The sequence below is a fragment of the Amia ocellicauda genome, chromosome 22, assembly GCF_036373705.1.
Source record: "Amia ocellicauda isolate fAmiCal2 chromosome 22, fAmiCal2.hap1, whole genome shotgun sequence".
In the NCBI taxonomy this organism is placed as follows: domain Eukaryota; kingdom Metazoa; phylum Chordata; class Actinopteri; order Amiiformes; family Amiidae; genus Amia; species Amia ocellicauda.
Genome location: NC_089871.1, coordinates 11,829,933 through 11,844,433, shown reverse-complemented (window position 1 = coordinate 11,844,433; position 14,501 = coordinate 11,829,933). Strand labels below are relative to the sequence as shown.

At 48.7% G+C, this 14,501-nt stretch overlaps 1 protein-coding gene across 2 annotated transcripts in view; it reads left to right on the top strand.

Annotated features, from left to right (window-relative positions):
- Positions 1-11,855, top strand: part of ell (elongation factor RNA polymerase II) — a 36,629-nt gene extending 24,774 nt beyond the window's left edge. Inside the window, exons 4-12 of one of the 2 annotated variants that reach the window (XM_066695416.1) lie at positions 85-248; positions 2,361-2,614; positions 2,720-2,844; positions 4,790-4,898; positions 5,525-6,140; positions 6,882-6,948; positions 7,282-7,453; positions 7,613-7,657; positions 7,793-11,855. In XM_066695416.1, the coding sequence (XP_066551513.1) occupies positions 85-248; positions 2,361-2,614; positions 2,720-2,844; positions 4,790-4,898; positions 5,525-6,140; positions 6,882-6,948; positions 7,282-7,453; positions 7,613-7,657; positions 7,793-7,909 (1,669 nt within the window). In that variant the 3' untranslated portion in view covers positions 7,910-11,855. Of the gene's footprint in view, positions 1-84; positions 249-2,360; positions 2,615-2,719; positions 2,845-4,789; positions 4,899-5,524; positions 6,141-6,881; positions 6,949-7,281; positions 7,496-7,612; positions 7,658-7,792 lie in introns of both variants that reach the window. The other variant, XM_066695415.1, reaches the window with a different exon arrangement.
- Positions 11,856-14,501: the final 2,646 nt, after the last annotated feature.

Genomic DNA, 14,501 nt, shown 5'->3' with positions numbered 1-14,501 from the left:
CCGTTTCCCTACCTGCTCATTGCTTCTGAATGAGCTGTGTTCATCATCCTTCCTTCTTTGTTTCTCCCCTGCCTCCTGCTCCAGCGATGGCAGTATTCAGCTGGACTGCCTGGGCGGGATACAGGATAAAATCACTGTGTGCGCCACCGACGACTCCTACCAGAAGGCAAGGCAAAGCATGGCGCAGGCTGAGGAGGAGACGCGCAGCCGGGGCGCCATCGTCATCAAACCCGGCGGCAGATACGTGGGTAAGATCCGGGGAAGGGTGAGATGGGGGAGGGGCACTGCACAGGACAGGTGTCTGTGCCTGGGGGATGGGGACGGGTCTTAGAGGAGGAAGCAGTTTTGCCTAGCTGCCTGGCTGATACGGCTGCACTGGTGTCTACCGCCCAGGTTCAGCCCTACGGGGTTAACTTCCCTCGCAGCCTCAGAGCAAAGTCCGTTTTCAAGGATGTTTTCATGCAAACGCCCACCCCTCGCCCACGGCCCCCTGCCACCAGATCCTCTTCTCCCAGCTGACCACAGCAGGCCGGGGGCCCCTCTTCTCTCCGGGAGGCATTATTGAAGCTGATAAGGTTACCCCCCCTTGCTGCCACCAGCTACCCGTCTCCACTGCTGCTCCGAATTAATTTCCAAGAATGCTAAAGAAATATCCCCCACCCCTCGAAAATTAAATCAATCAGTCTGTCACTCTGGCAGCTTATGTGGACATGCACACTAAATTAGCCCAGAGGCCGTGTTCCTGTAGTTCCAGTTCTTCCACAATCGATACGAATCGAACGCTTAAGAGTTGCAGTACTTCGCTCCACAAGGCCCCCTGATGTGGGTATAATTTTGTCGTTAGGCGGCTGGGCAGGCAGCATGGAAGCAAAACAAATGGTTATAATTCTAGCCCTGTCCCTTCCTCTGCTCAACCAACCCTGGGAGTCTTCTGCCCGGAGGGGAAGTGGGAAGTTTGTGGTCGCGCTTCTGTGTTGTCGAATCCCGGTCTGTGACTCAGCAGCTGCAGTGTCAGGCAAAGACTAAGTGGAAATGCTGCCTAACGCAGCCACCACCACAGAAGCGCCCTGGTTTCCATTCGCGCAGATCACCCTCCCGTCAGCTCACTGCTCTCGGTTTCGTAGACGGCACCCTTCCAGTGCAGCCAGCGCTGGGTAGCCCTGTTCGCTGAGAGCAGCGCTACTCCTGCCCTCTCGGTCATCCAGACAAAACGCACAACGACACAAGCAGACACTTACACGGAACCCTGAACCAAGGCCTTGATGCCTGTAAACACACTCGGCTTCTGTTTATTTATTACCCTCCTTCTTGATTTTAGGTACGTGTGACAGACCGAGTGGGGGAGAGAGAGACTGAGGGGTGCTACATTGTTTCCACTTCAATAAAAGCCCCATATTTATTTTAATATAACGCAGACTTCCCAAAACTGTTTTTCCCCCACTTATCTAAACAGCTGGTCACTCAACACAAACCTCCCCCATAAATAGGTCCCCTATAACCTCTGTGAGCCCTGCAGGCCACCTTGGGAAACCCCAGCAAGGCAGTCCCGCTTGCCCAACTCCAGTCACAATGGCCTCATTGACGAGTTTCTGAACTGCCATGGTGGGGATTGTACAGATGCCGTCTCTGCTCAGTTTCGCTCTGAAAATCTCAGTCCTCTGGGTTTAAAAATAAAATAAAGAAATGCAAATGTACCATCGAAGTGCTGTGAGTTTGTCTTCACATTCAGAACATTTCTACGCAGCTACAAAGGGTGAAGGAGTGGGATGGCATCTCTTTGTGAGCTGAGTGGAGAACCCCCCTCTTTGCATTAAAGTCTGGTTCTCTTGGAGGAATTCCAGAAGGGAAGGGGTTAAACGCTGGCACAAGCACGTTCATTGTTCTGCCTAATCCTTTGTAGTCTTCAGCAGGGCAGGGGGAGAGACTGGGAGACCAGGGTTTTCATGGCTAATCGCTCATTATTTAAACCCTGGTACGTTTGCTGCTAGAATCCCCCAACTCATGGGAAGCTGGTGGGGGGTGCAGGCATCTGTGGTGTACGGTGTCCTGGTTGTGCCCTCCTTGCGGTAACCCTTCTCTTCCCCCTCACCACCACAGTTTAGAAAAAGCCTAAAACCTCAAAACTGTAACACACGACCCCTACACACAGACTCCTGCCCCTGCGCTGTGCTGTAATAGTAATAACCTCCAGGGGGTTCAGGCCCGGGCTGCTGGGTCCCTGCTGTGTTTGTCTGCTCCTTTTTGTGCTCGGTGCTGCGTTGCATGTCTCCACTTGAAGGGGATTGTTAATTGGCAGGTTTCTTTGCATGTGGCTGTTCTATGCATTAATTCGTAACAATCCCCCTCTCTGCGTGTCTAAGGTAAAAAGGTGCAGATCCGGAAACCGGCTGCAGGCGTGTCGGACGTGGCCCCGTCGCGACGGACGCCCCGCCCCGTCATCATTGCCAGTGCCCTGAGGAAGGGCAACAGCGGGGCCCAGCAGAGACCCCTGAAGGATCGCGTGGCACACCTGCTGGCCCTCAAGCCCTACAGGAAACCCGAGCTCATCCTGCGCCTTCAGAAGGACGGCCTCACCCCGCAGGACAAGGACTCCTTGGATGGCCTCCTGCAACAGGTAGGCCCTGCCTGAGATCAGAGCAGACCCATGTAAGTGTTTCAACGTCCGTTAACACCTTTAGTTTCATCTGTGAATTTAATTTATTTAACTTTATTTCTTTAGGTGGCCAATCTGAACGGGAGAGACAACACCTTCACACTGAAGGACTGCATGTTTAAGGAGATCCAGAAGGCCTGGCCGGGGTACTCTGAAGGAGACCAGCAGCTTCTGAAGAGGATCCTTGTCAGGTACACACCGCTGCGGCTCACCTGGGCACAGAAACGCTGCCTGTGTTTACAAACTCTGCAGGCATGGATGGATCATAAACACACAATGTTTTCTATCCCTAAAGCAGAGGTAATGGAAACCTTCAGAAACTGCCCAGTTAGGTTTAAATGCAGAAGGTTCTGAAACCCACAGCCCTTCTGGTGGGGGTGGCTGAACACTGCAGTCAGAGCCCCCTGTGCGAGGTCAGAAAGTACACACCCACAGTATAAACAAGCACCTTCGGTCTGTTTTGAGATTCATGCTGTCCTTCTCAGAGAGCCAGCGAGGGTGAGTGACATTTGAAACGCTGTGTCCCCGTAGTGGCATCGTCCTTGGCCTGCCTCTGTTTATCAGTGTAACCCCTTCAGGCTATGGTTAAAATTTAAACCCAGAGAGAGGGGATAAATGGGAGGATCTAGATTTTAGTCTTGTCTCTGCTTCAGTTTTAAAAACGTGTACACTTGTTTTTTCCTCTTGTATATTTCTCTTTGCACCGTGTTGTCAGTTTAACTTGGCTGCCTTCCAAGTAGACCCAGTGGAAAAATCCATTTTCTCATGATCTGAGGCTCCAAGGGAGGCTTGCTGCTAAAATTAGATCCGCAGGAGGAGATGTTCAGCTGGGTAAACAAAAGACATCCGAAGAGATTTCGGTTGTCCGTCAACATGCGCCTCTGGATCCCGGAGCCTCAGCGCAGTGCTCTTTGTTTTGTTACATTTTAGTTTTGTTTGGATTTGTTTTTAAACGATCACAAAACCTAAACGGCAACTCACGCTGCTTCACGCACCAATGTAACACAACGATCTCTGGTCTTGCAAGTTGGTGCCCCCCTTACTGTTTGCTGCCACTGGAATGAAGTGCAGAGGTCTGACTCTGACTTTACCAAAATTTCAGAGCTTATCCTGCGTCACCTGACTACCCCACCCCCCCAATGCACCAACAGTAGCAAGTGTCCATAAGAGAGGTCAGGGTGGTTTGTGAGAACTTGCAAGGTCTGTTTCTTTGCCCCCTTTGCCACACTTCAGCGACCCCTGCTGGCCTGGGGGAGGGGATTCTTTGCCGAATTGTGAGCTGGGAAATGAACAACATGCAGACGTGCGTTATGCATGGATAACAAAGGAACTGAAACATTTTAAAAATGTTTTAAAGCAGAGCTCATGCCTGTGTGTAATTACCTGACCTCACCCTCAAAAATTGTAGTATTTAAAAAGTAGATCTGCTTTTGAGCTTCATCTGGCCTTCGCTGTGGCTTCTCCTAACCTGAGTGGAGCCACAGCTGACCAGTTCTGTCTGGCCGTGCCTCGTGGGTGAAAGTCTGCCTTCGCCCGTTCTCTTGAGTGGTCGACAGGCAGCGAGGCCGATACAGTTAGAGTACAAGGCGGATTGGGACATACAGCCGCTCTGTGCCAAGTACTTTGCAATCACTGAGCACTTCCTGAGTGACTAAGGCTCCAGTCAATGGCATCGGCCGAGGGAAGGCAGGGTTTACCCCGTCGCACGTCTCGCACGAGAGGGAACGCAAACAAACCGGAAACGCAAGATATTAAATCACAATAGGAATCCGTGCTCGATAATTAGGCTCTGAGTCGAGGGATGGTACCAAATTTTGTGTGAAACGAGAATCCATTAGTTTTGGCAGTGACGTGCTGCATTAGTCATTGCTGTAAACTACCTGTTTTTTATATGGTGCAGTTTTTCACACGCTGGCTTTAGAAGCCTTCGTTAGCAGATGCAACACTTTTTCAGTCACTTAAGGGGAAAAAAGGAAGGTCTTCACAGGGAGACGTTCTAGATGTTGACAGACAGCTGTTGTCCTTTCCTCAATGTTCTGATCAGTGTCCTATCCCCCCAGCTGCGTAATGGCAAACCCTTTTCCCCTCCATGTGCTCTTATGTGTTTTTTTTGTTTTTGTGTTTTTTTTTTTCCAGGAAACTGTGTCAGTCTCAGAACACACTCCCGGTGCCAGGGGACGGCCCTGCCGGCCCTGCTGGCCCTGCCAGCCCTCCCAGAGAGCAAGCGAACTCGTCCCCCTCCCAGGTACGGTGCCCCAATGGCGGGCAAGAGACAGGCGTTGTTGTGAAGTTGTTTACGTCGTTATGATTTTATTTGCAATCATTCTGCGGGTCGGGGATTGTCTTCTTATCACAGGGCATCTGAACCAAAGTGACAAGATCAGAGCTCTGCCAAAGCAAGGGCCCAGAGCACAGGGCATGGAGTGGTCCCAGAGGGCCAGTAGATGGGACAGATAAGCCAGAAATGTCTGGGGCCTCAGCTTTCCTAAAACACGTCCGATTAGCAATACAGACGGCCCTGGCTGGACTTCAGTGTGAGAGCAGTCTTAGTCATTTCCAGGTCACTGGGGGGCCGTTCTCCACCCAAGTTAGCTTCTTCCTTGTTTATTTTGTTTTGCTGAAGCCATGACGTCAGCCTCTACATGTCTTTTGAGCAGTTCATTGTAGTACTCATGGCTTGTGTGTGTGTGTGTGTGTGTGTGTGTGTGTGTGTGTGTGTGTGGCAAAAAACTCGGACAATGTCACACTGGTTGGGTTGTTGCTTTAGAGATGCCGGCGAGTCTCTGGTGCCGTGTCACATGGCCTAGCGTGTTAGGGCCGAGTATCCCAACTCACTGCTGCTGTCCCGCTTGTCTTTGTCCCTCCTTCTAGAAACGGCCTGCCGGGGAGTTCATCGACCCCCTAGCCAACAAGAAGCCCAGGATATCCCACATGGCCAGTAAAGCTTCAAGCACCTTCAATGGCAAGCTGACCCCTGCCAACGGGAAAGAAGGGGCCTCTGTGACAAACCCCCCCCCCGCCCCCTTGGTCGCCGCGCCCCCCGACACGGTGACGTCCAGCTCCCACCTGCCCCTGCTGGACATCCTGCGACCCTGCGAGCCCCTCTCGGACGTCAGCAACGACTCCAGCCACAACGGCCGTGAGTGCGAGGGCCAGGAGGCCGCCGTGGCCGAGAGGCTGAGCCAGCCCCCTGCCCTGGCCCCCGCGCCGCCCCCGCCCCTCCCAGATTCCGGGGCCCCCCCGCCCACCACCGCCCCCCAGCCCAGCGAGCCCGGCTTCACCGCGGCCTCCAGCCACCCCGGGCCCACCTCCGCCTCTTTGCACGGCAAGTCCAAGAAGAAGTCGAAAAAGCACAAAGACAAGGACAAGGCCAAGGAGCGTGAGCGGAAGGGAGGGGAGGAGCGCGGCCTGGTGGAGCAGGGGGATGTCTGTGAGCTCACGGACGGCGCCCAGGTCACCAAGAGCAGTATTCCACACAGCAGCACAGGTGGGTCTCGAGCTCTTGTGTCTGTCTGGTTTTAATGGCTGAAGTATATAATCACAATAATAGTAATATGGGTTGACAAGTTTAACACAAAACATGGAAACAATTGAAATTAGACTTTTATAGGGAAAACTGAAAGAAAATAAGTGCTCGAGGGACCTCCTGCTTCTCCCACACCTACCTTGATTGTGTGGCACCCCAGGCCCACCTGCCCCTTTGATCAACTTGAATTTAAAACTCAACCCTCAGTGAGGTAGCGACTTGTTTATTCCTGTTAGTGGAGAGATCTAATCCATTTGTAACTTGGTCTTTCTTGCATGTGACTTTTCCTCACGTGCCCAAACTTATTTTCCTGTGCCTCACTGATGCCACAGCAACATGTCAGGGAACCCTGGGTGAGAAACATCACGGCACTACAGTAGGACTACACTGACCTCTAGTGTTCACTGTGCTGTACCACATCCCCGCCAGGGCCTGGGAGCCTGATGCTTTAAAAAGGATGCAAACTGTGTAAACTCATGACCCAATCTGTGCTTTTTTCCCCCTGCGGGTTTAATGTCCCTGGGTGTGTGTTAGGTGGTTTGGAAGAGCAGAAAGATGTTGGGGTGCACAGTCATTATGGTTTCTAGTGTCTGTTTGGTATACAGTTGTGGCGGAGTCTGTATGTCTGTGTGCCACCGGTGGACAGCTCTTAAAGGTGCCCGTGACAGTCCTGCAGCTAATTGTGCCTTTTCTTCCTTGCAGACCTGAATGGGATGTGCAACAACTCCAGCGTTCCTACATCCACATCAGAGATGGCGGATTATTTATTGTAAGAATCGCTCGTATCGCGCCCCCCGCCCCCACCTCCAAAGCCACTCTCAGCTGAGTTTCTCCTACAGTTCACTGTCACTCTACGGATAGACGAGTCACAGCCCTGACAACTGACCGCAGCCAGGCAGGGTCATGTCATGTTATGGGGATTATATTTTGGGTTGTGTGTGTATATCTGTTTTTTCGCTGAGAGGGGGTTTGATAGCGGTATGCCCCTTTGTGGCCTCAATCGGGACAGACTGGGCTACTGTACAGAACAAAAAAATATCCCTGTCTGATCCTGTAGTACATTTCTATTACTCTAACCCTCTTCCTCTCTCCCTCCCTGTAGAAAATACACAGTGATCGCGTCCCAGGATCAGAGGCAGAGCTACAAAAATGACTTCAACGCCGAATACGGCGAGTACCGAGGGCTGCACGCCCGCATCGAGAGGATAACGCACCAGTTCACGTTGTTGGACACCGAGCTCAAGCAGCTGCAGCAGGGCACGGACAAGTACAAGGTATCGCACGCGGAGGCAGTGGCACAACCATCCTTTCAAAATGTTTGTTTACCCATTATTATACTTATTTTTATCCCAGAATATCTGTCAGTCTCGCTTTTTCTCCAGAGCCGTCCACTCACCTCTCTCTCTCTCTCGTCTGTGTTTGTTTCTTCACAGACAATCCATAATCAGATACTACAGGAGTATCGCAAAATTAAAAAGGTACGATTGACAAATCTACCTCTCCAACACCATAATTCTCTCTCCAGCGGAGTCCCTCCATTCTGTCGGCCTCACTTAATCCCTTCTTCTTTCTCCTTTCTTTTTTTTCTCCCCTTTTCTCTCTTGCCTCTGCAGACTAATCCGAATTACAGCCAAGAGAAGAATCGCTGTGAATATCTCCACAACAAACTGGCACATATAAAGAAACTCATAGCAGAATACGACCAACAGCAGCTCCAGAACTGGCACTAGTACTGTTCCTTCGAGTTGTTTTTTTTTTTTTTTTTTCTTTTATTTAATTTTCTTTGTTTTCCGGGAAACCAGGCAGGGCAGAGGAATGTCTGGATTCCAAAACAAAAAATCTTATCAGACGCCACGGGAGGAGAGTCTGCAGTCCGCCGCGATGGGGGCTGGGCAAAGGGAGAGCTGATTTTCTGGAAGATGTGCCCGAGGGCGTCCCTCTCACTGCAGGGTGGCAACACTGCGGCTGGAATACCTTGTCTAACGTTAGATTCTTTGTTTTGGCTTTTTTGTTTTGTGTTCTTTCTTACCTCCACCCCCCCGTCCCCAAACGCACGGTGATCTCTTAAGGGTATAAAAGGAAAATCCACACTCTTGGCAGATCGCCAGTGAGAAGCCCCCTGTGGAAGCGGGCGGGTCGTCACGTTGACACAGAGCCAGCGCAATATATGCCAAATGTTATGAGTATGCTATTTAAGAGATTTTTAATGTGAGAAATGATCAGTATATATATAATATATATATAATTTTCTTTTTCTCGAAGCGGAAGTGTCCGATGCTGAACACCTGTGAATACGTATTGTATTTTTTTTTTTTTTTTAATTTATTCTTTGACTTCCACAGGGAAACAAAAAGTCACACTCCTATAGAACTCTACAAAACAGTGTCTTTTGATTTCCTTTTCCTGTGTCAGACAGTATTTTATTCAGAAGCTGCCTTTGCAGAGTCCCTTTGTTGCAGTTAAACGTTTTTTTTTTTTTTTTTTTTTTATCTGATTTCCCCAGACCTTAAATAAAGAGCACTGTAAACTCAAACACACAGCCACCTATGTGATATTCAAAAACCTGGGAGCCGATCTGACGAAAGCCTTGAATTGTCATCCAGACCACCCTGCCCACGGTGCTTTTGCTGTTACACTGTCCAAAGTGGTTGTTTCTTTGTGTTTGTGTATATATATAAATGTGTGCGTCTCTCCTCCCTCACGTTCTGTGTGTTCAGGTGTCGTCCAACTTATAAATTGTGTGGCTCGTCACATGTGACCTTTAGGGGGAATCCCTTCCTATTCAGGATTAAATCGCGGTGCTCCAGACCAACCGGTCCTGTTTTTATAAGTCATTTGGAGGCTGTTCAACAAAAGATCTGTCTTGTGTAACTGCTTTGCTTGTCGGTGCGGAGAGTTATTGTCGTCCCATTGGCATGCGATTTGGTCTTTCTTTCCCTTGCTTTAAAATAACATGCCACCGCTCACAGACCTTGGCCTACCAGCTCCAGTGGTGCCAAGATGGTCGCCTCCAATTCAATCAAAATGGCGGCGTCCACAGCAACCACAAAAAAATGACCAAACCCCATGGGAATGGGATTTACGCTGCTTCCCACGGACCCGTTTCCCCGGCACGGAGGAGAGCCGAGTTTTGTGAGGATGGAGATTTGCACCTGAATGCATTCAATGTTTCCAATTTCCTGCGCTAATCCACTGGGTTTGTTGACGTGTCTCGCAAACTGAATTTGGGTGAAGAATTAAATTTGCCAACATTGACACCAAAATGATTTAATCCAAAATAAATGAATGATAAATCTCATTTCTGTAGCCATCCTGGCAGGATCTTGAGCATCAGTGGACACTTGTGGTGGTTCCATTAGTTGCTGTACAGGAATGGGTTGGTTGGTTGATTTTTGTTTTTTATTATTATTATTTATTTCAGTTTATTCCTGGGAGTTAAAAGTCTGAGAGTTTGAAAGAAGTGTCTTGCAGCACCAAGCTGTCCAGGGAAGAATGATGGATGGATGGATGGATGGATAGACTTTTTGCCTGCTTTTTTGTTTTTGGTTTTATTTGCAAATCCTAAAATTGATCATGTCTGTGCATGATCCAGATTGACTGTGAACATTTAAGATTCAGCACTTTCCTTGTGGGGTGGAGGTGGCAGGGTATTGAGGGACCCTTTCATAGGACTTTGTCAACCCAAACTTGTGCCATACACACAAGCCATCATGCTTGGTGGTTTATGACTACTTTATCAACCCCTTCCTCAGATAAATGGGAGGTGGGAGGGGCTATTGGCCCATATTCTTAATTTACTACTAATTTTATGGCCTTTACAAAGTACAAGTATGAAATTAAATTGTGTGTGAGAGAAGATGCAAAAGGCCTTTTTTTCCATGATTTTAAAGATCCAGAATATGCATTTCTTTGCTGGACCTGATACTCTTGTAATAGAACTGTGAGATCAGTCCACTGATGGACTGTAGAGGCAGGAGTGGTGGCAGTGGAGTAATTTGGGGGTCTGGTTTCTTTTTAACGATTTGACCACTTATTGAAGGAATCTAATGCCAGTCCCATCTGCACACTCTTGTACCTGTTGAAGGGGGGAGTTGGGTAAAGGTTAATGAATGCCTTAATATCACACTTTGTATTTATATCACACCGCAAATAGGATGTGGTGTGGCAGTGTTTCTTTATAATGGGGGGGTTGTTTGGGAACTGCTGGGGTGACAGACACGACCCGACTCAGTCTGAAGCCTCCCCCCCGTGGTCACGGACTGAGGCTTGTGATCCAGCATTGCTGGTTTCTGCCACAATGCATACGGCCTTCACAAACGTAACGCGCGCGCACACTTTTCACGGACTCTGCCCTTCAGCCGCAGCGGTCAGCCAACTCTGCTGTCGTTAGCCGGTCAGCTGCTTTGTCCTTCCCAAAAGGCCTTTACAAGTTTGTCATTTTCAGTGGTCACCCCCTCATGGTTTTATTCTCCATTCAGAAATATTTACATATGCATTTAAAATGAAATGAGCCAGGTGTGGACTCTCAAAAGCAATTGAATAAATGAGTGGCTCCTCCAATCTTTTTTCCTTTCTGTTCATTCTGTATTTATTTGAAGACACAGCCGTGTTTGATCATGCACTGTTGGTCTACAGTTCAGGGTGCACTTTGTGGATTACAGGACCCAGTGGGAGTAATTTACGGCCTTACTGACCCCGAGATTAAAGGGACGGCCTCCCCTCACTGAATCTCGTGAAGTCATTCTCCTTCGGTGGCCTCTTGTCATCCCGGAAAATCCCCTCCCCCCCGCGCCACATCGGATTGAAGACGTTGGCGTTTTTAACGTGGATTCACGCTGCGTCCGCTACCTTTGCAGTGGAGGTGAACGGCCAGCCCCCAGTTTCTCCGGTGCAGTTTTCAATGACGGGCGAGCCAGTCGTGTTTTGAACGGATAATTTCACTTGTTGCCACACTGTAAATGATAAACCTTTTCCAAACCCAGCACTGCCACCAACCCACGTGGATTTGTCGGTGAATACGGCACATACTGTCACCGCTAGATGGCGCTGCTTGCTTCCAGTTTGCGTCGGGAGTGTACAGCACCGCACCGGGAGTGCCGTTCGTGCCAAACGACCTGTTGTATTGAGGCGGGGGCTGCAGCGGAGAGCTGTTTTTAATGCTACAATCCCAAAGCAGGCTTTATTAAACTAAGATTACTGGGTAGGTTGAAACTGATCAATAAAAATTGTACTTCCATGAAAAAAACTTTCCCATTCACTTAATGTTTTTTTTTTTTTTTTTTCCTTGAATAATTTTGCCTGTGAGTTAATTGATGCAGTAGAATTTCATTTTTATTGTCCCCCATGTTTCCCACTCCTCTCCAGATTGCAAGTATTCATGCTTTCATCTTAACTTTGTACAAAAGCTCCAGAGCATATATATTTTTGGATGTCTTGGAAAGAGAACTTGCATACAGAATTGATTACATACCGATCCTAGTGTTTTGTTTTTTTGTTTGTTTTTGTCCTTCCCCTGGACTCGTACAGTACTGTAAGATTTCATTGCTTTTTTCCCATGTAAATATAAAAGCCCTATATTGACTGTGGAGAGCATGGGTACAATGTATGTTTCAAGTGTACTGGAATCTCCCTGATGTTGAGCTGAAGCAAAATACAATTAAAAACCCAAAAGAAAAAGTGATTTGTTCTTCCAGGTTCTAGAATTAGTCTCCGCAAACTCCAAACCCCCCATGGTGTTTATGGTCACCGGTGTTATTAAGCAACAATGTTCTTCCAGTCTGGTTGGTCTATTGCCTGTTCCTCGTCCTTGACCCCTTGACCCCCCGTTAGTGTCACAGGTGTTTGTTGCAGGTGGCAGTTGCAAATGAAGCACAACCCCCCCCATGCTGGACAAGTAGGGCACAGGGCTGAAGGAGGGTCTGCGATGTGGGGACAGCGAGGGTGTTTTGCGCTGAACGAGATTGACGGGGGAATCCGTTCGTCCGACTCCCTCCTGCCCTGCCTGTTTTGTCCCGTGAGTGACCACCCCGTCGGCCTGGGAGGAGCCGACGGACTCCGGGCAGAGATGATCGGTCTCGTTTGTGTGCAACTGATTGTGAAGACTGATGCGGGGGTTCCTCGTTTACAAAAGTCCCCACATCTCCTCGTTAGAAAAGTATTGTGAGAGACATCCTGTTAAAAACCAATCAAATTCTAGTTCAATGAAGCAGTTCTGTACAGAGATTATACAGTGTTTTTGAAGAGCGAGTGTGTGTGTGTGTGTGTTGAGCTTTGACCCCTGAAGATTCCAAGATAGTCTAGTTTCTGTCCCTTTCCTTAATAGGACTGTCTGCACGGTCAGCCGCCCCCGTTTGCTGTGGCGTTCTGGGTCAGTGGGAGCTGCTGGGTTGAACTCCGGAGGCGAGTGTGGGTGTCACGTGTGGTGGCTAGTCGGGTTGGGGGCAGGGACTTAGTAAGAAAGCTGTGGGAATGCCGGAGATGGGCGCAGGGCGGATGAGGGAGTGAGTCCGCCTTCTGTCGGGGTCTCGGTGCGGCTGGTGTGATGTGGGTGTGGCACTGGTAGCGTGCCGTGGGTTGTGGTGATGGCTCGTGCTCGGGTTGAGAAGTGTGGCATTTTTGCACTATTAAGACCCCTGGTGCTTCAAGCAGTCGGATCAGGGACACATAGTGTCTCGCTTCATCCATTCCATGCAGGAAGGTCTAACACTTTTCAACCTGAGGGAAGAGGCTTCTTGTTTAGTGTTGGTCAACTTCTCTTTCTCCCACCTACAATCATTGCACTTTGAAAGTATTGGCTACATTTGTGTGCATCTCTTTACACAGTTGTAGTTTTTCCAAGAAGTAAACAAAGACAGATTGTGTGTGAAGTTATTTGAGGTCTGTGAAGAAAGGTCCACCTGCCACTAGAGGGAGCAGTTACATAAGGTGAAGGTTACTGCCCCCCCATAGGCCACAGATATACAATTTTGAATTTGTTTTGCCAGTTTCCCAACCTGTGGCCCCCACCTTGACTGGGTACGTATATAACAACGAGGCCTGGGCAGGGGCCCTCATACTGTGACTGTCTGTGAGAGAAGCCATGCATCTTTATTTGGCCAGATACACAGTGAAAACTGTTGCAAGTTATAGTTTAATTTTTTTGGTAAAAATTACCATTTGCGCTGCACAAAAATGCTTTATTTGCAATCTTGCACAACAGCTGGATCCTGAAAGGGTTACTGCAAGGGAGGGAGCTCGGGCCTGACGGATTACTTATCTGTGTGAGTGTGTGTCTGACTTCACAGTGGACGCACATTTGAAACTGGTATCTGTATTGTGAAGGTCTTTCCCAAACTGCTGCTGCAAGAGAAACCCCCCACAAGGCCTTTGCAGCCAGAAACAAGTGATGCTGACACTCAGACCGGTTTGTTAACATGTTCATATTTATTATTATGGTTTTCTTTAAGAATGACTATTTTACTGTTTCAAAAGGGAGACAGTCTGTGAATACTACTCCCCCCTCCCCTTGACTGTAAAATAACCCATTTGTGGGCCCCACTAAATTGCTGTAAAATATATAAATATATAAATAAACATTTTAAAAATGATATTGGGGTTCTGGGTCATCTATAAATTTGCACCATCTCCGAGTGTGCATCGTCTCCAGCTTTAACCTGGCTCTGCAAACCATGCTGTAGTGTGTGATCTTGGGTCTCTAACTTTTCTCTTGCCATCTATAAGTTTTCTTTTTTCTTTTCCTCTTTCTTCAAGCTTTCTGAGCCAGTGTCCTGGCTGGACACTAATCATTCATTCAAGGACCTTTCTGAGGAGTGCTCTATCAATATTTGTTTAGAGATAGTAGTGCTGACTGTACTGATGACCTGAACCTGGTCAGGTGAGGGTTAACCCACCCCAGTCATGGTCTCTATTCATGATGCGAAATGGCGCCACTACTTAAAAAACAAACAAACAACAACAAACTCCCTTTGTCAGTTATTAGCTGCTCTGATCCCTGAGCCCAAATACACGGTCTCCTCATCTCTGCCCCTCCCTCTCTCTGGAATCTTCTGTCACTAATTCCTGGGGAGGAACGTTCTCTCTGCTTCCATCCTCTCTCTCTCTCTCTCTCTCTCTCTCTCTCTCTAATTCCTCCCGTCTCTCTCTTTGATGTTTTAGACGGATGGAGAAATGTGAGGGATCGGAGCAGTCTGATGCTGAGGGAGACTGCTTTGTGGTAATGAGAGAACGTAGTTCTTTTCAGAGGTGCTCTGGACTGTGGCTGTGTGTTTCAGCGCGTGTGCGTGTGCTGTGGGTGTGTTGTCGGTTGCAGTGGAGTGTCCTATA